The 23,327-nt window shown below is 44.4% G+C and overlaps 1 protein-coding gene across 1 annotated transcript in view; it reads left to right on the top strand.

Annotated features, from left to right (window-relative positions):
* The window catches only part of SPHK1 (sphingosine kinase 1), a 77,825-nt gene that overhangs the window by 46,571 nt on the left and 7,927 nt on the right, over nt 1–23,327 (top strand). The window contains exons 3-4 of the mRNA XM_073606195.1: nt 10,158–10,252; nt 10,342–10,457. Coding sequence (XP_073462296.1) covers nt 10,158–10,252; nt 10,342–10,457 — 211 coding nt within the window. The remainder of the gene's footprint in view (nt 1–10,157; nt 10,253–10,341; nt 10,458–23,327) is intronic.

Raw genomic sequence — 23,327 nt, forward strand, 5'->3', positions numbered from 1 at the left:
CATGTCTGTTATTTTTATAGGGAAAAAAAAACGAGCCTTCGCAATCACTTTAAAATGGAGTTCCACCCATTTAAAAGTCAGCAGCTATAAAAAGTGTAGCTGCTGATTTTTAATAATCAGACACTCACCTGTCCCACGGTCCAGTGATGCGGTGTAGGAAGCCTCGTTCCTCTCCCCCTCCTCTCCGGGGCGCTGGCATCTAACTGTGGGCGCCCAGCTGTGTACATATATTTTGTGATCATGCATAATGTTTCTTTTTAGATCAAGAAGGAATTTCTTCATTAGTTAAAGCGGACTTTCAGTCATTTTTCATCTTTCCATCTATTAAATCTTCTGCTCTTGTTGTTTTAACTTTGGAAAGTAAAACATTTTTTTTTCTGCCAGTAAATACTTTTATACAATTATTAGCCTAGGCTTATGACATCTCTCTCTCTCTCTCTCTCTCTCTCTCTCTCTCTCTCTCTCTCTCTCTCTCGTGAAAGTTTGCCGGGAGGGGAGGATGGGTCATAAGAGGGCCAATGAAAGCTGCAGAGCTTGAGGCGTGCCTCTGTGTAAATCCAGGAAGTGAACAGGCAGCAGCTTCAGCTGCCCACCGTTAAAATGGATGCAGACAGACTTAGTGGAAGGGGTTTTCTGCAGTATATTTGGCAAGTACAGAATCACAGTATATGTAAAATAATATACAAAGTGGTTGGAGGGAATCTTCAGAATGGCAAAGATGTTTTAATTATAGATTATGTGGACAGAGTGTAGTTCCTCTTTAAAGTGAAGTGAACAGCCTCAGGGATTAAACAAATCTCCCTAGATAAGCATACCTCCCAACGTTTTGCCACACCCCCTTAAAGGAGCATTAACCAAAAAAAAGGTTAATTGAATCCACAAGGACTTTTACCACTACTATTCCTTTATATTGGCTTTTAAAATTTACAAATGCAGCAATTTATAATTTGGATGAAAGGTTTAGCACTGGGAAACATTTTTTGAAAGATAAAAAGTACATTTTATATACAACTATATAGATCAGACCAAAATGAGGGACAAATGAGGGGGAAAGAGGGACAGAGGGACATTGCTCCAAATCAGGGACAGTCCCCCCTGGAAATCAGGGACAGTTGGGAGCTATGTATAAGTTTCACATGTATATCTGCTATCTTCAGCTATATATTCTTTAGAAAGTTCACATCCTGTTAGAGATTTTTCTCTTCCTGTTCAGCACCGAGTGTGAGATCTGGGCATATAGCCAAGACAGCTAATTGGAGGAAAGGCACAGACCACCTCTCCACATAGGCAGACACTCTCAGGGCTGTTCTGTTTCATGGCAAGCTCTCTGCTAATCTATTTATAGCATCCTCCCCTACACAAATTTCAGGCTGGTTTTATCACATGTCGGAGAACTTGTCAGAAGTTATCATGCTGATTAGCATGAGAAGGCCATGGGACTTAGTGCTTTGAAGAGAGAGAAGAAATCCCTGCAGATATATGTGCCCAGCTCAAATTTCACGAATCCGGTTTACATCCACTTTAATTGTTTGGTAGGAGTTGTTTTAGCAAAGCAGCTATTCTTTGGAATCTTTAACACATTTGGTGTGTTGGTTATCACCCCAAATATGGGTGTAACATGTAACAGGTTATGAAAGGTAAACTTATCCTTTAGGCCCTGTTCACACTGGTGCGATGCGAGAACACTGCGAATCCACTGCATCGCACCGACTCGCATGTCAGTTCACACTGCCATATGCGAATCACTGGGGAGTGTCAATACATTGTTAACGACACCCCCAGGTGCAGCTTGCATATCGCACTGCGAACTGACAGTTCGGACATGAATCGGATCGTATATGTGTGAACACACATGCGATCCGATTCTGGTCCGAACAGAAAAAAGGGTCCTGTGCGTGTTTGCACCGAATGCGGTTCAATATCAGCCCTACTATCTCTATGGCTGATATCGCACCGCACAGACATCGCATGTAACGTGAACAGCAGTGTGCTGCGAATTACATGCGATGTCTGGCATCGCACAAGTGTCAACCGGGCCTTAGGCTGGGTTCACATATCTGCGGCTGTGGTTTGCAGTCTGGAGTCCAGTGCATTTCTGTTCACCGGTTCAGGTGCGATTATCCTGGATTCGCACCTGAATGGACCTAAAAAAGTACAGGACTCTTTTCAAAACCGCACTGCGGCCGCCCAGCAGATTTGTGAACTGGCTCCATTGAAAACTGGTCAGATTCACGTGTTTTGCAAATTGGATATGGTTAAAAATGCATCCAATTCACATATATGCGAACCCAACCTTAAAGAGGAAGTAGGCTTTCTCTGCTGACATTTACTTATAGGTAGTGAAAATATCTATTAAAACGTGTACCGTTTAGGAGATGTTTACATTACATGCAGCCAGTGACGTTACTGGTGCATGAAGGAACGGCCACCGGTGCTGTTCCTTCCGAGGCCCATGCTGTGAACGGCAGCTCCTGTTATGGATGATATGTTTCTTTAAATGCAACTCTATGGTTCATCTCTGTTGTACTTCTTCCTGTGTGGTGTTTCCTGTTCCTGCTGGCTCTTTCAGTAAACATGGCTTATATACACTAATGGCTTGTGCTGTCTCTTTACATATAATCACATCAAACATGGTGTCAGAAGATTTCTGGATCCATTCTCTTTCTACACACTTGATGCAGAGAGCCTGCTAGCCTTGATGTGAGTGTTCTTGTAATTGATTGTGCCTCCTAACAATTGCAGTCCTGTCTTGGATGCTGAGTATTTGCAGCAAGGAAAATAGCATCATGGCAGCTAACAGCATTCCACTGCCTGAGGCAACACTGCAGTAACTGGGACAATTTAAAGTGGAGTTCCACCCACTTTTACAACTCTTCAGCATCCCTCACTAAACTGTGCACTGTAAACAAATTGGATATTTTTTATTTTTTTTTCTCAGCACCTACTGTATATCTGCTATATTCATTTTTCACTTCCTCCTCCCTGGCCGTGGCCCATCGCATCATTTCCTGTTTGCAATGCCTTCTGGGAAGGGGCGGCAACTTCCTCTGAAACTGTCGTTGCTATGGAAACCTGACCTGAAACCTACAAGGATGAGATCCAGGAAGAAATACAGTCTGGCTTCAGATGCCCACACTTAAGATGGCCATGGCCTGCTGTAAATTTATAAAATAACAAACTACTGCTATAAACTAACAAAACAGACCTTAGTTTACAGACTAACTTTACTAGAATACATTAAGCTTGTGTATTATAGGGTTATTTTTATTTAAAAAGTATAATTTCGGCCGGAACACCACTTTAAGAGCAGAGTTTGAGGACTACTCCCTAGCCACAGGGTTAAATGAGAAGTTTGCAGCAGTGCAAGCAGCCACACTGAGGAGGGTGATGGGCAGTGAATGCCTCCATGTTTACAAACATAATCTGAACCTCAGAGGAGCAAAAGAGTGACACCAAAACCATTCTGGATGCATTAGAAGCTTTCTTCAGACACTCTAAAAATGTCATATATGAAAGATATATATTTGGCTGCTGTAGGCAAGAAGACTGTGAATCAATAGACAGGTTTGTCACACGGCTAAGAGAAAAAGCTGCAAGCTGTGAGTATGGCTCTCTGAGAGATGAACTTATTCGTGATAAAATAGTTTTGGGTATCACCAGTGAAAGCACACGCCGCCACCTATTGCGGAAACATGATATAGATCTACAAACAGCAATTGAGATATGTCGCACTGCAGAACTTACTGACAAACATATGAAAGCTATGGAGCAGGATAAACTGATTGACAATATCAATGCAGCCTCTAAACAACAGCAAAGCTTCAAAAACCACCAGCATACGTTTCAGCACAAGGGTCACCTACACAACTCACCTGGGAGGAAGCCTGCATCATGCAAGTATTGTGGCAATGTGCATGTACGAGAGAAAGAAAAGTGTCCTGCATATGGGAAAATCTGTACTGCATGTGGTAAACCAAAATCACTTTGCAACAGTTTGTGTCTCCAGTAGAATGGAAGCAAGGAAGCTGCACACAATTGAGCAAATGTCAGATCCGGAGGATGCACACCTGCTTAGCACTGATATGGTTTACTCCTCAGAATGCATTGGTGCTGTAATCACAAAGGGTAAAAAATGGTTTGTAAACCTCAGATTAAACAATATAATCCAACTCTGCCAGCTGGACTCGGGTGCAACATGTGATGTCGTGAGTATAAAGGACATAATGAAACTGGCACCCAGAGCACCCCTTCAGCCTAGCAGCACCAAACTAAAGTTGTATTCAGGGGAACTAATGGAATCATTGGGGCTATTCCAAACAGAATGCAGCATACGTGATTGTATACACAAACTGAAATTTGAGATTGTTGACGCTGATCAGAAACCGATATTATCGGGTTCAACATGTGAGCGCCTTGGACTGATGCTGTTCACCATTCCTGCTGAGCTACATAATGTTGATAATCAGCCTGCAATATCTCTGACTAGGCCACTCACAAAATAGCAAATTCTTCATGCCTACAGTGATGTGTTTGAGGGCCTGATAGTCTTTGTTCCATGAGAGGTTAGTTTTGAACTTGATCCTACCATTCAACCTGTACAATGTACCCCACGCAATGTGCCTATCGCCATTAAGCCACAGGTTAAAGCTCAACTAGATAAATATGAAGCTGAGGGACATCTAACTTCAGTATCAGAGCCTACAGATTGGATCAGTAACATGGTTGTTATCAGCCTGAGAAGATCTGAATATGGCCCTGAAATGGTCACACTACTTAATGCCAACATTTGATGATATTTTGCACAAACTACCTAAATCACGTGTCTTCACACTTGTTGATGCTAGAGATGCCTTTTTACAGTGCAAACTGGATGAAAAAAAAAGTAGCTACATGACCACGTTCTGGACTCCTTGGGGCAGAAAGAGAAGGCTCAAACTACCATTTGGAGTCTCTGTAGCACCTGAGTTATACCAGGGAAAACAGCATGAACTATTAGGTGGTCTTCACAGAACTGAGCCAATAGCTGATGACATTCTTATAGTTGGCTGCGGTAATACAGATGAGGAGGCTGAGCATGACCATGATGAAAAGTTAATAGCGCTACTGGATCGTTGTAGGCAGGTGATACTGAGGCTTAGTGTAAAGAAATTGCAGTTCAAGGTGGAAGAAGTCCATTTCCATGGACATATCCTGTCTTCACAAGGCTTAAAAGCTAACCCGGATAAGATTAAAGCCATTGTGGACATGCCACAGCCTGCTGATGCCAAAGCGGTACAGAGATTTATTGGCTTTGTTGCATACCTAGCAAAATTTCTGCCACACTTATCTGAGGTGTGTGCCATTAAGGCGACTTCCGGACAAGGATGCAGTTTGGCACTGGCTTCCCAAGCATGAGCGGGCAGTAGAGGATATAAAACACTTGGTCACCTCCGCACCAGTGTTGAAATACTATGATGTCGCAAAGCTTGTTACGATACAAAGTGACTCCAGTAAAAATGGTCCAGGTTGTTGCCTTTTGCAGAAAGGTCAGCCAGTTGCATATGCATCCAGAGCTCTTTCCTCAGCTGAGCAAAATTATGCTCAAATTGAGAAGGAATGTTTTTAAGCATTGTATTTGCTTGTCAGCGTTTCCATCATTATCTTTATGGATGGGATTCAATTACAGCTGAAACTGATCACAAACCTCTGATAGCCATATTCAAAAAGCCCCTTTTGTGTGCTCCCAAGCGTTTGCAGAGAATGATGCTTATATTGCAGCATTACAACCTCAATGTTGTCTACAAGCCAGGATGTGAAATGTATATCAACAATACCCTGAGCAGAGCTACGTCAGATAATGTGGCACCTGGAGGTGAGCATGAGTATCGTACAATTTGTCTGCTGCAACAGGAGCAATATTTCTTTGCTGATATCAATCAAGCGGACTATCTTAATGTCACAGATCAGCGACTACATCAACTCATACAGCACACTAACAGTGATGCAATTTTACAAACTTTGAAGTCTATTGTTTTGAGTGGGTGGCTAGATGAAAAAGAGGCAGTACCTGGAATTGTAAGGGAATACTGGTCCTTTAGAGATGAGATCAGCATACAAAACGGTATCTTGTACAAAGGTCCAAGGGTCATCGTGCCACACTCCAGCCATATTGGTGGTGAAGCATGCTACAGACAAGCTCATGATACTCTTTACTGGCCCAACATGCATGGTGAAATCAAAGACTTTGTCAGTAATTGTCCCACCTGCAATGAATATGCCCATTTACAACAAAAAGAAACCATGATGTCATATGAGATACCTACACGTCCGTGGCAGGTTATCAGTATGGACTTATTCAACTACGCAGGCAAGGAATACCTGCTATTAGTCGATCATTATTCAGACTTCTGGGAAATAGACCTTCTTCCCGACTTATCCACTGAAGCTACAATTAAGAGGTGCAAGGCTCAGTTTGCACGTCATGGCCAACCAGATACAGTGATCTCCGACAATGGCCCTCAGTTTGCAAGCCTACAATTCAGAAAATTTGCCACTGAATGGAAGTTTGAGCATGTTATTTCCTCCCCACGTCATCCACAGGCTAATGGCAAAGCTGAATCAGCTGTAAAGATTGTTAAAAATGTATGCAAGAAAGCACAAAGTGATGGTAAAGACCCATGGAAGGCCATTTTACATTGGAGAAACACTCAGACTGAAGGCATGGATAGTGGTCTGGCACAAAGGCTGTTTCAAGGAGATTAAAGACCTCCTTACCAGTAGCAAATAGGCTGTTTGAACCCTCTGTCATACAAGGTGTTACAGAAAAGTTAAGGATTAAGAGACAAGTGTCAAAGACACGATATGACACTTCGGCCAGAGATTTGCCAGAATTGAATATTGGGGAACGAATCCGTATGAAACCATTACCAGGAGATCGAACAGGCCGTTGGAAAATAGGTATTTGTGGTTGCACCACGCTCCTATCTTGTGGACGTTTAAGGAACTCTCTATCGCCGCAATCGAGTGGATTTGAGAGTGGCAGAGCAGCCTGAATCTCAGTATCCCGTTGATAGATCGGACTCACCCAGTATCACAAGGACATACTCACTAATTGACAGTGAAGCATGTACAGCGGCAATGCCTCATACCAACGGCAATGACAGTTCTGGGCAAGCAAGTATATCCGACAGCTGTCAAGCACAGAGCATACCAGTACGTGATGAGAGGAGCCCAGTAACTTCAAAGAGGTCTAAAGGAATCCTTGCACAAGGATTTCCAATGTTCATTTATTAACACTAAAAAGGGGGAGATGTGTTGGATGATATGTTTCTTTGAATTAAACTCTTTGGTTCATCTCTGTACTTCTTCTTCCTGTGTGGTGTTTCCTGTTCCTGCTGGCTCTTTGAGTAAACATGGCTTATGTACACTAATGGTTTGTGCGGTCTCTTTACATATATCACATCAAACAGCTCCCGCTCATGAACCCGTAAGAAACTCCGGAGAAAATGTCAGCCGTCTCAGCAGTGTGCGGGTGCCGCTGGAACAGGTTCATTCTAAGGTAAGTATTTCATAATCAGCTAGTATGCGATACATTCTAGCTCATTATGCCTTTTGTCTTACAGGGTTTTTTCAGAGTTTACAACCTCTTTAACCACTTCCCGCCCGGCCTATAGCAGAATGACGGCCGGGCGGTGGTTCAGTTATCCTGACTGGGCGTCATATGACATCCTTCAGGATAACAGCTGCTGCACGCTCGTGGGGGGCACGCATCGCGACGATCGGTGGAGCAGTTTGTCAGTCTGACACATGGAGATGGAGGAGGAGGCTCCGATGGAGGCTCTTTACCACGTGATCAGCCGTATCCAATCACGGCTGATCACGATGTAAACAGGAAAAGCCGTTGAGCGGCTTTTCCTCACTCGCGTCTGACAAATGCGAGTAGAGGAGAGCCGATCGGCGGCTCTGCGCTAATTGTTTATCACACCCACACTGGACCACCAGGGAAGCCACCAGGACCACCAGGGAAGCCCCCAGCATGTGGATGGCCAGGTATGTACCCCATGGCCATCCACATAAAAAAAAAAGCCCAATACATGCCAATCAGTGCCACCCACCAGTGTAATCAGTGCCCACCCAACAGTGCCACCCATAAGTACCCATCAGTGCCACCCATAAGTACCCATCAGTGCCCCCCATAAGTACCCATCAGTGCTGCCTGAGTGCCCATCGGTGCCGCCTATCAGAGCCCATCATCAGTGCCACCTCATTGGTGCCGCCTTATCAATGCCCGTCAGTGCAGCCATATCAGCGCCCGTCACTGAAGAAGAAAACGTACTTATTTACAAAAAAATTTAAGAGAAACAAAGAAAAAATTTTTTTTTTTAATTTTCATTTTTTTTTTATTTGTTGCGCAAAAAATAAAAATTGCAGAGGTGATCAAATACCACCAAAAGAAAGCTCTATTTGTGGGAACAAAATGATAAAACTGTTGTTTGGGTACAGTGCAGCATGACCGCGCAATTGTCATTCAAATTGCAACAGCTCTGAAAGCTGAAAATTGGCTTGGGCAGGAAGGTGTCTAAGTGCCTGGTATTGAATTGGTTAAAGTGGAACTTCAGTAATTTTTTTAATCTTTCCATCTATTAAATCTTCTGCCCTTGTTGTTTTAACTTTGGATAGTAAAACATTTTTTTTCTGCCAGTAAATACCTTATACAGCCCACTTCCTGTTGCTTGTCTGGTAAAAAGCCTAGGCTTATGACATCATGCACAGCTCTCTCTCTCACTCTCATGAGAGTTTGCCAAGAAGGGGGGGGGGGGGGTGGATGAGTTATGAGAGCTGCAGAGCTGGAGGTGTGTGTCTGTGTAAATCCAGGAAGTGAACAGGCAGACGATTCAACTGCCCACAGTTAAAATGGTTGCAGCCAGACTCAGTGGAGGTAGATTTCTGCTGTATATTTGGCAAGTACAGAATCACAGTATACATATAATATAAAGTAAGTATATAAAATAATATGCAAAGTGGTTGGAGGGAAGCTTCAGAATGGCAAAGATGTTTTATCACAAATTAGGTGAGCAGACTGCAGTTCCTCTTTAAGCTTTGATAATAAGACCCCTTTCACACTAGAGGCGTTTTTCAGGCGTTAAAGGGCTAAAAAATAGCACCTGTAAAGCGTCTCCCCTGCAGCCCCAGTGTGAGAGCCCTTTCACACTAGAGCGGTGCGCTTGCAGGACGTTAGAAAAAGTCCTGCAAGCAGCATCTTTGGAGCGGTGAATACACCGCTCCTCAGTCCCCCTGCCCATTGACATCGACGGGCACCGCTGCCAAAGCGCCTGCAAAGCGATTCGGCAGCAGCATTTTGCGGTCAAAGCGCCGCTAAAACGGCAGTGCTTTACTGCTAACACGGAACGGTGCCAGTGTGAAAGGGGTCTAAAACCTAGAAGCTGATACTATGCACAGCTGCACCAGATTCGTTGTGCAGAAGTTTTAGCAAATCTCCCCCACTGACTACATGCAGGCTGAGGCTTCATTGGCAAAACAATAAACAATTAAAATGAACACTGCTATCTTTAGGCTGCCGTGGGATCTGCAATGCCATATATTTGAATGACCAATGCTGGCACTGCTAAATTTGACCTAGGTATCTAGTAAAGAGGTGAAATGTGGAGTATTTTACTGCTGACTTCTCCTTCTAAAATTGCTAGTTGCTTGGCTTTTATATGTCAAGTCACTTGACCTGGAACAAGTATGCAAATAAGGATATCTGAATATAGAATTCAATGTGTTAGCATAACAGCCAGGCAACTAGCAACTAGCAAAAGAGGCAAGCAATAGCAGCCCCTGTATTTGTCTCCCGATGGCTTACTTTTAAGAGGAATTCCAGCTATACTATTTTTAGTGGATAGGGGTTTGAATAATATGGGGTTAGGCTGAGAGCTCTGTCAGGATTTTATTACGGTGTCCCCATTAAGGAAATTCATCCTCATTTCCTGTCCAGGGAACATTTGTTAGGACAGAGCATATCAGTTTACATGTACCTTGAGCAAAATAAACAGAACTCTCTAGAGCAATGTTAAGCAGGTGTTTAAATGTTAACTGCCACAAAATGCTGTATACCCAATGGATCATGATTTCTTTATTGCTTACCAAGAACTAATTTATGTCTCCTAAATTGACAGAGAGGCCCAACCAGGCATATGAGGTGGTACGTGACCAGGATCTGTCTAGCTGGGATGTGATTGCAGTAATGTCGGGGGATGGACTCCTATATGAGGTATCCCTTTTAACATTTTCTTTACTATTCTCTTCATTTGTCAGTTTGAGTCTCATGCCTAAACTATGATTTTCACTCTTTATTACCAGGTCATTAATGGGTTAATGGCACGACCGGATTGGGCAGATGCTATTAAAAAGCCCCTTGCTGTCCTTCCAGGCGGTTCAGCAAATGCTCTAGCTGCATCTATCAATTATTATTCTGGGTAAGTAGAATGGTCAAACTATTAATTCACATATTTGATGTAGGCTACCCAAACCAGTAATATTGTGCTCCGGGTTTTACCAGTGGTGGCCTGTCCATATGGGGCGCCGCCCCCCCTAATCCATGTGCCCGGCCCATAATCGACATGCAGGGTGCCGGACGCATGGTTTCCAATGGGGTTTTTTTTTTTTTTTTTTTTTAAGCACATGATTAGACCCGGAGGCTCTAATTGGCTTCAAAAAAGGGTGGGCTTGGGGCGCAAAGCATTGCACTCTGAGCCCACCCAGTTGTGTCACAATAGTGAATTAATATTCGCTATTGTCTTCCTAATTTTCCTCCCGACCAATCAGGAAGCAGGTCCTGAGACCCGAGAACAGAAAAGATCCTCTTGGCAGCCGAGGAGGAGGAGACGCAGGTGAAGCCAAGGAGGAGGAGACACAGGGTGAAGCCAATTAGAGTCTCAGACTCTAATCGTTTTTATTTAAAAAAATAAGAAATAAAAACCCCATTGGAAACCAAATATAGCCATAGTACACCATATGGATGGGCCGCCACTGGTAAAGCCCGGAGAAAGCGCTGCCTGCGACCTAGATGGGGTAAGTGCAGGGCCGGTGACCGACTGGGGGCCACTGGGTGTGCTATGTACCCCTTGTAACATTTCGTGATTACTTGTTGACCTTCCAGTAGAACCACTGGATAAACACTTTGACCGGGTGAAAACGTTTTTTTCGTCTGCAGTGTCACCCTTGCTGCTGCTGTCTTCTTGGGTGTCAGCATCAGTGAAAGCACTATCAGTCAATATCCATGCCTAGATTGGCCCACAGCCCTTTCGATTAACAGTAGATTACTCTGATTGTAGGGGCTTTGGGAAAAAAGCGTAAAAGCCATGCAGAGTCCCAGCTGTGGTATCCATTAACAGATCAATTCAGAAGGATCTGTGAATGGAAAGACTAAAAGTCCCATCTGCTACCACAGCAAAGGAACATGTAGCTCTTAAAGAAGCACAAGTGTGGTGATATCACCGTACCTGCAGTTTAGTGTTTATTTCCTCCTGCCCCATATCGGTAAGTCCATATGGACCTAAAGGCTGGGAAAATGTCTGCAGGAGCCTGTGCATTGCATACGTGATTGCTGTGGCACTGCCAATAGACCTCCAATGTCTCCATAAAGAGTACCTGTCATCTGCCCAATGCTATCACATAGGGGGCTTGTAACTGCAATAAACTTAAATAAAGAAAGAAAAAAAAAAGCTATATAGAAAATAAAAATAATGAAACAAAATTACAGCACCCCCAAACACACTGCGATTCAAATGTGCAGCATCGGCAAGCACATGTATGTAAACATAAATTGCACCACACATATGAGGTATTATCGCAAACATCAAAGTGAGAACAATAGTTGTTAGGGCTATAATTTATGGTTAACTCTAAATTGATAGCCTGTAAAGGCATTTAATGCACTGCCTATGGAGAATTTTTGGTACCATATGAAGCACTACCCCCCGGCAGAAGCCGCCGGTGAATGTTGGTCATCTCCCACCTGGCACAGCCAGGCACATGATTTTTCAATCACTCCTGAGACAAGAAGCAGTCCTTGCAGCTTTGTTTTGCTTTTTTTATTTAGGGGAATTAAATTTGGATGGGGATGGGTTGTTATGGGATGCCCACTTGATCAGTAGAAACTCTTCAGGGACTCAACTATATACATCCAGTATATACACACGTTTCCTTCTTCTACTTCCAACACAGACTTGCTTGTAGAACTACGACTTCCAGGACCAGCTAGCACTGAATGGATGGTCTGACAAGAGCATAATCAGACCATAGAAAATGCCCTTTGCAGGCAGGCAACGCAGGCCCTTTAGTAGTGCAGCAAAAATAGAGGTCTTTGGTGCTAGCTGTCCTTTCCTGTGGCTACTGCTCCCAGTACCACCTCTTCAGGCTCTGCCAGCCCACCTGGCTGCAGCTGGCCCTTTCACTAGCCCTCTTGGCTGTCTTCCTCCCTGGAGATTTGCCCATCAGTGTCCTCCTGCTGTCCTCTCCTTGCTCCCCTGCCTCCTGGTCAGGATCCCTCTGTGTGTCATGAGAAGGGGTCACTTTTGCACCCAAGCCCAGGCCTGAGTTCACCCCCCCAGACTAGGGGGCTACTCTCAAAGGCCTCCGACAGCCTAACACTCTATCTCCATCTTCCAACTGAACTCCACACTGCCCCCAGCTGGGCTGACTCTTCTGTTGGGGATTGGTCAGGCCCTCAGAATATTCCAGCCAGCTCCTCCTAGACCCCTCCCAACTGCTTCTGGAATCTTCTCTAAGTTTTCAGCAAGCAGGAGGGGTCACCTGTGATGCTGCTGCTGAGTCATACCAGCCTACCGAGTCACTCACAACCCTGACCCGAGAAACACACAGCCAAGCCTGACAATTTACCCAACCTAACAAAAATCCTATAACTAGCACTCTAGCCACGCTAGGGGGTGCTACACATTGTTTTTTTTTTTTTTGTGATTTTTTTTTTAGGCTTGACATGTTTGGTATCTATGTTGCAGTTTTAAAGCTGAACTCCAGTTTTTTTTTATACACTTTACATAGTTTGTTTGGGCCATATCCCTCAAACCTGAATCAACTCTCAATTGTTTCCATACTGTCTACACTGCAATATTCCTATTTTTTTTTTTTGTAAAATATAAAAGCTGAACTTCAGCTTTTGGTACATTTCACAGCTTGGCCCAAGCAAACTATGTCCCTCGCCAGTGGCGGCTGGAGCTTAAAACTTTGGGGGGGGGGGGGTTTGTGGCAAACAAACCTGCCCCCCCCACTCACACTACCCTCCCACCACTCGCTCGCACTAACCCCCCCCCTTGGCGCTCAATCGCTTCCTTATTGCCTGGGAGGAGATGCAGGAAGATATTAGCTAATGTCACACAAGTGGGTGGGCTCGGGGCGCAGAGCCCATCCTTTTTTAAACCAATGAGAGCCTCCGGCTCTAATCACGTGCTTCTAAAAAAAAAAAAAAACCCATTGAAATTTGAAATCCATGCGTCCGATGCCCTGCATGGAGATTAGGAGCCGGGCGCGCCCCCTGATGAGCGTGCCGCCACTGTCCCTCACTAACATGTGAGGCCGCTGGATGCGCTGTATAAACTCTATGTAGCGGAGGCTACATACAGTACACTGCACTGTGTTTCGGGTGTACCGAGACCTTCCTGTCTCATACCCAGAACACAATAGAGTCTATCTGATCAGCACTCAGCCTCTCGGAGAAAGCGATGTATTCTATCAATGAATACAAAGCTTCAGTATCAGCTCGCACCCGGAAAACAGTGCGGTATGCGGTTTGTAGACTCCGCTATATACAGTTTATACAGCACATCCAGCGGCCTCATATGTTAGTGAGGCACATTGTTCATTTGGGCCAAGCTGTAAAGTGTATAAAAAAAAATGGGTATAATACAGTGTAGGCAGTATGGAAATAATTGAGCGTTGAGGTACGTGTAGCTCTACCCCCATTGGTGCTGCTGATTAGGATTAGTTCTTTGCCTCAAACTTTCAAGAATCTCAGCCCCTCTAACACATCAGGTTGAGTGTTCAGACATTCAATATCACAGGAAATCACTGAAAACAATACTTGCAGTACCCAGTAACAGTGCTATATATAAGAAAAAAATAGGCACCAAATCAAGTTGTAAAGGCAAACTTAATTTATTGTCACCTAATATGGTTGGTAGCTAGGCAAGCATAAAATGGATTAAGAATGGAAATAACACCATTTACAACGTGAATAACAGTAGGGACTAAGCATAACATGACAATTAAAGCAACATTAAACAGTAGCAAGGATACTTCAAGTGCACCTGTGAGCAGTTGTAAAGTTTAATATAATGATGGAACTAAACTGCCAGAGTGCAATTATGGCAGCGATGCTAGTCCTAGACTGAGTAGGTATACACTGTCCATAAGACAATGAGGATGGTAGCGGAAGGGGCAGAGGAACAAAGGGGGCTTGCAGAATAGTTATTACGGGAGAGGCAGTCCTTTTGAGATATTCGTCCGCTGCCTATCATTGGGGCCCTTTAAGAGCGTCTGTGCACCTGACAACAGTTGCCCGGCATGCAGTATAGCTATAGTATAGTCTTGCCACAGGTGCAAGGTAGATGTGGTTCAGATGCCACAAAAGTTCGGTATAATGCGGTATAGGTGCAGTCTGGGTTTGGAACAAAGTACGGTATACAGTGCAGTATGGATTGGGTATCCTTGGTGTCCTGCTCTCAGTGGCTCAGTCCCTGCTAACAGTATCAGCAATGGTTGAATAGCCCTCTCACCAATCCCTGGGATACTGTGGTGAGTTCTCGCTGAAGAAGGGGGGCCTCTCCATCTCTCCCTGAAAGTCTGTAGTGATCAGCAGTGGGAAGCAGAGGGTGAGTGGATGCTTCAGCAGTGCAGGTGCTGTGATGTGGGTGGTGCTGCCCCCGTGTGTCCTCTCTCCCAGTCTTGGATCACCCCTGGTATGGTCTCCTGCTGCTAGGTGACTATCCAAACAGAGGCGCTCTCTCTTTTTTAACTGGGATTCCCCACCCTGCACAGCCAGGCACACCGAATTTCCACAGGCACTCCAGAGTCAGAGAACACCTGCTTCACCTCTCCCATGACTTTATTGTTTTTTTATTTATTGAGGGATAATAGGGATAGGGATGGGAGATTATGGGATGCCCACTTGACTTCAGAACAAACTTCAGGGACAACTCCTCCTATATACAGTCTCTATACAGTTCCTCTTCTTTTCTTCCAGCACTCACTTGCTTACAAAACCCAGCTGGAACACTGTGAATTATCCAACAGTCACTGTTAACTGTCAGATGAAGCAATAGCCCATTACAGGCAGGAACCTGAGGCCCCTTGGTTGTGTAGCAAAGGTTCAGTGTCCAGCTTGTTTCTCTTTTGTAGCTACTAATCTCAACACCACCTCTTCAGGCACTGCCAACCCACCTGGCTGCAGCTGCCCCTTTCACTAGCCCTCCAGGCTAACTTTTCCCCAAAGTCCTCCACACCAATACTCCCCGGCCCACCCGGCTGACTCTCAGGAGATCTCCCAGACGTGCTGACCTGCTCCTGCCGTCCTTTCTCCTTGCTTCCATGCCTCCGGGAAGGGTTTCCTCTGCTTGTTTTAGGGGGAATCTTCCAGCAGCAGAGCCCTAGGCCCGAGGTCAAAGAGACTAGGGGGCACTCTCAAAGGCCACTGACTGCCTCCTCAGCACTCCATCTCCATCTCCATCTTCCACCCAACTGCCCCTGCTGGCATTGCTCATGTCTATTTATGAGGTAAGCTCTGCTCCCTGCCAGCCCAAAGCTGGGGATTGGTTGAGGGCTCATAATAATTGCATGGCAGCCCCTCCTTCTACCCTCCAGCTCTGGAAGTCTGGCCCTCAGCTGAGACAAAATTTTCGTACACTAACAACTACTTCAAGCACACACTAGAAGGTGCTACATAACTTCCTCGGTGCCAAGAGGAAGAACTTTCCTGGGCAGTGTAATCAAAAAAATCATCTCTCTACTCCTCCCTACTGCACAGTGCCTATTGGGAGCTGTAGTGTAAGGAGTCTACTTGCCCCATTATATGGCTGCTGTGTCAAAACTACAACTTCCAGGGTTCTCAGCACTCTGCATAGAAGTCTATGAGCTTGCTTAGCTTGAGCTCTCCCTCGCTGGCCAAAGAAGAATGGTGCAGCATAACATTAATATCACAGTAGAGGGAGATAGGCACATAAAGAGCATGTTGTTGTAGACTAGCAACTGGCTACATTTGTAAGCTTGTACATACAGGCTGCATAAATAAATGTAGGCTTAAAAGGAGAAGTCCAGCCTGAGCTCATTTGGCTGGGCTTCTCATATGGGTCACGGGAGTGCAATTCGTTTTACACTCCTGTGACCCGTTTTCAGCAGAGAGCAGACTGAAGTCCGCTCTCTGCTGACGTCACCAAGATCCGTCCAGGCACTGCGTCATCACAACTCTGGGAGTCTGGATCCGCCAGGTGCCTGGACTGATAGCCATCTCAGTCTCTCAACGAGCCGCTGAGAAGGTCGCTCCTCGCCCCTCCACAGCCTTAGCGCTTCAGTGATCATGGAGGAGCAGAGCAGGAGAGATGCTGATTGACAGGCAGCAGCTCCCTGCTCGGGGAGCTGAGAGAACGGAGCCATCAGTGCTGTTCAATGGCTTGGTTCTCAGTGCAGAGACACCAGGGGACAGATGCAGTATTGGACCGATGCTGCATCCACCTAGGTAAGCATGAAACTGCAATAACCCCCAAACCCATACTTCTCTTTTAAGGAAGAACTCCAGGAGAAAAATAAGCATTTAAATCTGCTGAAGTGCAAAGAGGTGTATGCCACCTCCAGGATTTTTCTATTTTGTTGACATTTTACTGGTTCACTGAGCAGTGATATTATAGCTTTCACTATACTCTGGTCTGGAGCACTGAGAAGATGTAGATATACGTCTCTCCAACACAGCAGCTGCTCTCCCTTGCCCATTTACAAAAAAGCTTTGGATTTTGTGAATAGGTTCACAGAATGCAAAGCATTCTGTGATTGGGCAATGGAGAGGTGAAGCAGGCAGTGCAGAAGCAATGTTACGACTGCTGTTTAGGACACACCTGTAGCTTGGGTGTTGGGGAGAGAGCTCCGGGGGGTGGCATACACAAGTACAGTATTTTTTTTTTCTGGAGTTCTTCTTTAAAAATCTAGATCCTTTGGTTCAGGGTACAGTAACTCCATATGTAGTTTAAAGGAATTTGTAGGAAACAAAGATAAACAGTGCAAATAATACATACTGTATACAGTATATACTGTATAAGGCACTTGTGAAAAAAAAGTTGTAAAGTGAGGATGCCTTCAAAAACGATGACATTAATAGTTTTTATAGATCAACTAACAACCTTCAAAGTACATAAACAAAAAAAACAAAACAAAATCTAATCAATATTTGATGTGTCCACCATTTGCCTTTTAAAGCGGTTGTTTAAAAAAAAAAAAAAAAACCCTGTAAGGCAATTGCATAATGTGCTAGTATGCATTATGAAATACTTGGAATGAAGCCCCTCTAGTGCTGGGCTGTCACTGCTGAGGGAACTGACATGTTCCCCCGGTCTTTCTTCTGGGTTCGCGCATTCCGGCTATGTGATTGGCTGGAGCCGCGACGACGTCACTCCCACGTATGCGCATGGGATCCCTCCATTCTGGTAGGAAGCTCTGAATGTCCAGCAAGGTACTGCTGCATTCAGGGTGAATATCTCCTAAACGATGTACATTTAGGAGATATTCATTTTACCTACAGGTAAGTCTTATTATAGGTTTACCTGTAGGTAAAAATGACCAAGCTGGGTTTACTACAGCTTTAAAGCCTAGTTTACACTCACTAGTTTACTCACTTAATTTGCAAAGGTAGCCGAGCTGCAGTCACAGCAAAAATGATACCCCCTTCAGGTGAATAGCATCATGCTGGAACCATGTGCATTGCATATGGTTATGGGGTGGTGGTGTGAGCTTATGGGGTTAAAAAAGATGGTGAGGAGGCAACATATGCCCCCCCCCCCCCCCCGCCTATCAAATACCCTCTGAAAAGCGATCCAAGGCAGGGTGGTAAGGCAACACTAAAATAGCATAAATTCTCCCACGTGCAGCAAAAAACATCAAAGTTAAAATACAGTTAATTAGGGCCCATTCACACCATGTTGTAGCCCTAATTTCCTTGTTACCAAGTGCTTTATTACAGCATAAATAATGCACATTACACGCATTGGTGCAATATGATGCCATTTAACTGAATGGCACGCCAACACATGTTATGATATGCATTGCACTTGTTTTGTGCACTGGTCCAAATCATTTGGTGGAGAGGGGATTACGGTGTGGGGTTGTTATTCAGGGATGGGCTTGGCCCCTTAGTTCCAGTGAAGGGAACTCCTAAGGCGTCATCATACCAAGACATTTTGGACAGTTTCATGCTCCCAACTTTGTGGGAACAGTTTGGAGATGGCCCCTTTCTGTTCCAACATGACTGCACAAAGCAAGGTCCATAAAGATATGGATAAGCAAGTTTAGGGTGGAGGAACTTGATTGGCCTGCACAGAGTCCTGACCTCAACCTGGTGAAACACAAATTTGCTTCTGGAAGAATGGTCAAACACTCCCATAGACACACTCCTAAACCTTGTGGGCAGCCTTCCTAGAAGACTTAAAGCTGTTATAGCTACAAAGGGTGGGCCAACTCAATATTGAACCCTACGGACTAAGACTGTGATACCATTAAAGTGGTTGTAAACCCACGGGGAGAAAAAAAAAAAACAAACAAAACCTGCAAGACAAAGGCATAATGAGCTAGTATGCATAGCATACTAGCTCATTATGATATACTTACCTTAGATCGAAGCCCCTGCAGCAGTCCCGACACTCCGCTTTGGCCGGCAACATGTCTCCCAGAGTTACTCCTGGGTATCGCAGGCTCTAGCGCTGTGATTGGCTGGAGCCGCGATGACGTCACTCACGCGGGAGCCACCGTCGATGGCACGCCAGCTGAAGCAACGACACGAATGAGCTGTTGCTTCAGTGCGCATGTGCCGATGACATTGGTACATGCTGATACAGGGGATATTTCCTAGACTGTGCAGGTTTAGGAGATATCTACGGTAGCTACAGGTAAGCCTTATTATAGGCTTACCTGTAGTAAAAAGTGGTTGTAAAGGTGTTTTTTTTTTTTTTTTTTTTTTTTTTTTTTTTTTTTTTTTTTACAAATTCATGTGCGTGTAAAGACAGGCGTCCCAATACTGTTGGTAATATAGTGTATTTTACATGCCTATCATCTCAATCACCCCCTTCAGTGACTGGTATCTGTCCCATATTTACACACAGGATCCTTTTATTGGTGCATCCAGAATAATGTGATGTTCAAGCAATTGGGGTACTGAGTTTAGATTAATGAGAAAAAAAATGTATTTAAACAACTGTAGCATCTGGCTGCAACATAACAAAATTAAGAAAAGTGATGGGGGTCTGAATACTTTATGAATACACTGTATGTGGTAGCTGATCAAGGCCAACCTGCCCTGCAGCTGTATAAGGGCAAATTGCTGCCATGAAGGGGTTAAAGAGTAAGGCCTCATGCACACTGCAGCTCGAAAACGCTGCTTCCTTAAGCGTTTGAGCTTTTTTTTTTTTAATTTCTACCTGTACACTCCCCTCCATGTTAGCCCACGTATCCATCCACACAATAGGAGTTTTCAGAAGTTTAGTGGCAGGGGAGTTTACAGGCAGAACGCATGTTAAGGCTCACTAACGTACATTAACGTGAGTCTGAACAAATTAATGGGGTGGGCAACTACATGGCAAATGAGGTTCAATGTAGAAAAATGTAAAATAATGCATTTGGGTGGCAAAAATATGAATGCAATCTATACACTGGGGGGAGAACCTCTGGGGGAATCTAGCATGGAAAAGGACCTGGGGGTCCTAGTAGATGATAGGCTCAGCAATGGCATGCAATGCCAAGCTGCTGCTAACAAAGCAAACAGAATATTGGCATGCATTAAAAAGGGGATCAACTCCAGAGATAAAACGATAATTGTCCCACTCTACAAGACTCTGGTCCGGCTGCACCTAGAGTATGCTGTCCAGTTCTGGGCACCAGTCCTCAGGAAGGATGTACTGGAAATGGAGCGAGTACAAAGAAGGGCAACAAAGCTAATAAAGGGTCTGGAGGATCTTAGTTATAAGGAAAGGTTGTGAGCACTGAACTTATTCTCTCCGGAGAAGAGACGCTTGAGAGGGGATATGATTTCAATATACAAATACCGTACTGGTGACCCCACAATAGGGATAAAACTTTTTCGCAGAAGAGAGTTTAACAAGACTCGTGGCCACCCATTAAAATTAGAAGAAAAGAGGTTTAACCTTAAACTACGTAGAGGGTTCTTTACTGTAAGAGCGGCAAGGATGTGGAATTCCCTTCCACCGGCGGTGGTCTCAGCGGGGGCCATCGATAGTTTCAAGGAACTATTAGATAAGCACCTGAACGATCGCAACATACAGGGATATACAATGTAATACTGACATATAATCACACACATAGGTTGGACTTGATGGTCTTTTTTCAACCTCACCTACTATGTAACTACGTTCCCACATTAATGCATTCTAACGGCCAAAATTCTGGCCGATAGAATGTATTAACGCCAGACACATGAACGCCTATGCAAAGCGCAGCTTTTTACCACGTTTTTGCTGCTGCTAAACTGTAGGAGAAATAAGTATCAAGAGCATACAGTGTGCATGAGGTCTAATATATACATTTAAGAATATCCCTTTTTGTAAATATCGTTTTTTTATTAGGTATCTTTAACAATGGGGTGCATACAAGCATGTTTCCTATTGTTAATGTTTTTATCACTACCTAGAAGGATCTGTAGAGCTCTGTCAGTCACCCGGGGCCATCTTATCCGTACATGATTCATGGGATGACATATGAAGCATCACCTCCCACATGTCTGTGTATTGATGCACAGCCCATGCTCCTTCCTCCAGGGACATGATAATCAGTGACAGCAGATGGGTACCTATGTTTTGTGGTGTGAGGCTGTTGGTGAACTTCTAACCTTACCTCCTATTTGGGTATTGTGCTGAAAATACACATGCATGGCTTGGAAATGACAGCACACTTTTTTTTTACCACTACTATTCCTTTATATTGGCTTTTGAAATTTTCTAATGCAGCAATTTAGAATTTGGATGAAAGGTTTAGCACTGGGAAACACTATTTGAAAGATAAAAAGTGCATTTTATATACAACTTTATATATCAGACCAAAATGAGGAACAAATGAGGAGGAAAAGAGGGACTTTGTTCCAAATCCGGGACAGTTGGGAGCTCTGGTCTTCATGTATTATGGTACCTATAGATAGCAAAGTGGAGGAGCAAACAATCTCAAAGCACCCCTCAGTTGCTCCAGTCCACTAGCTCAGTATTTCTCAACCTTTTTTCAGTCAAGGCATCCTTTAAAAACCATGGACAGTCTTGAGGCATCCCATTCTAAAAAGTAAAAATGATTCCAATAGTTTTGCATAACACAGCAACATCCACGCATGGGACACCCAACGTTAGAGGTGTGACTTATTCTTCCAAACCAAATACACTTTTGCAAACTGGTACTGACTAGTATTCCGATGTTTCTCTTCTGCCTCCAATTTTTCTCCATCACTCAGCTAAGGTACTGTAAATTATAAACAACACATGATTGAAGCTTGTCACTGACTTTTTTCCTTTTTGGACATCACACGTCCAAGTTCCTCTGTTCCTCTGCTCAGAGCACTTTTCCAAGACAAGAGGAATGCAGAGGGATAGGGGGATGTGTCGGGGCCGGTTCACTGCAGAACGTTCTGTGTGCGTTCTGTGTGCATTTCCCGCACTGCGTTCAAAATGCACTTCATTTGTCATCTGCAGTGGGTGTGAATATTAAAGTGGATATAAACCCGAATTTTTATTTTTTTTTTTATATATAGCATACTGTAGAGCAGTGTTTCTCAACTCCAGTCCTCAAGGCGCACCAACAGGTCATGTTTTCAGGATTTCCCTCAGATGAAATGGCTGTGGTAATTACTAAGGCAGTGAAACTGATCAAATCACCTGTGCAAAATAGTGGAAATCTTGAAAACATGACCTGTTGGTGCGCCTTGAGGACTGGAGTTGAGAAACACTGCTGTAGAGTATAAGATTTCCTATCATTTGAGCCCAGTCTTGCCACAAAGAGTTAATCCATCTCTGAGCAATCCTCTTTTATTGTTCAGTGAGAAAAATCTTGACAAACAGAGAAAAACTTTGTCAAATCCTCCCCCTTGCTGTGAGTGACAGGTGATTTACATATCTCGTGCACTAGCCTAAGACACATGCATTATTTTTTAATTCCCTCCCCCACTCCTTTCTTCAGCAGCTCTGCAAGGATTGGATGTTCCACACCTCACCATGATTGGGCATGCTGAAGTCATGTGGTTACTTTCCTGTCTTTTCACTGGATGTTAGAGATCATAGAAGAAGTTCAGTGTTAGAAATACAGAGAGAAAATGCATATTGACAAGGGGAGTGTAGAGGTGGGCGGGGAGTCTACTGACATCACGACTCCACCCACCGAGCTCCAGACAACAAACCCGCCCACAGAATCTGCAGTTTTTCGGCTCTCATAACAGACAGAGGGGAGACATTTGACAGGTAAAGATACATGCAGGAGGCATGTATATCCTTATAGATAACCCCTATGGCAGTAGTTTAGAAAGGATGACATTGGGTTTACATCCACTTTAAGTTAATGACACCCCAAATGCACCAGGTAACATTAAAAATAAATGGGCTGAAATTGTACTGCATGTGAATCCCACAGGAATCGCACAGCATTCTTGTGTGATTCACGTGCAGTTCCTAGTGTAAACCAGCCCTCAGTCTCCTGTCTGCATACCCCTTGCCACATCTTGTCTGGGGAAAGTGAGGCCCGGAACGAAAGGACTGCAAGGAGGGATAGTGTAGGGCCGGGCATGACAGTGTGTCTAAGGGAGACACATATGGGGTTAATGTGGAAAGGAGTAATGGGAGTGGCAAGAAAGGGGAAGGTAAGAAAGAAGTTTTTGCCAAAGGGGAGTGGTTATATTTATAGAGGGGGCGGTGCAAAGGGTCAGTGTGAAGATGAACTTACAGGAGGAGGCAGTTTTTCTCACTGCTCCTCCACGATGGCAGAGATTGAAGCAATACCAGAGTGGCTGCAGAGACAGGCGCGGAGCTCATGGAGGATGAGGCAGACGGATCCCCGTCAGGTGAGGTGTCCCATCGCGGAGGTCGCGGCCT

Source organism: Aquarana catesbeiana, linkage group LG12, assembly GCF_042186555.1.
Source record: "Aquarana catesbeiana isolate 2022-GZ linkage group LG12, ASM4218655v1, whole genome shotgun sequence".
Taxonomy (NCBI): domain Eukaryota; kingdom Metazoa; phylum Chordata; class Amphibia; order Anura; family Ranidae; genus Aquarana; species Aquarana catesbeiana.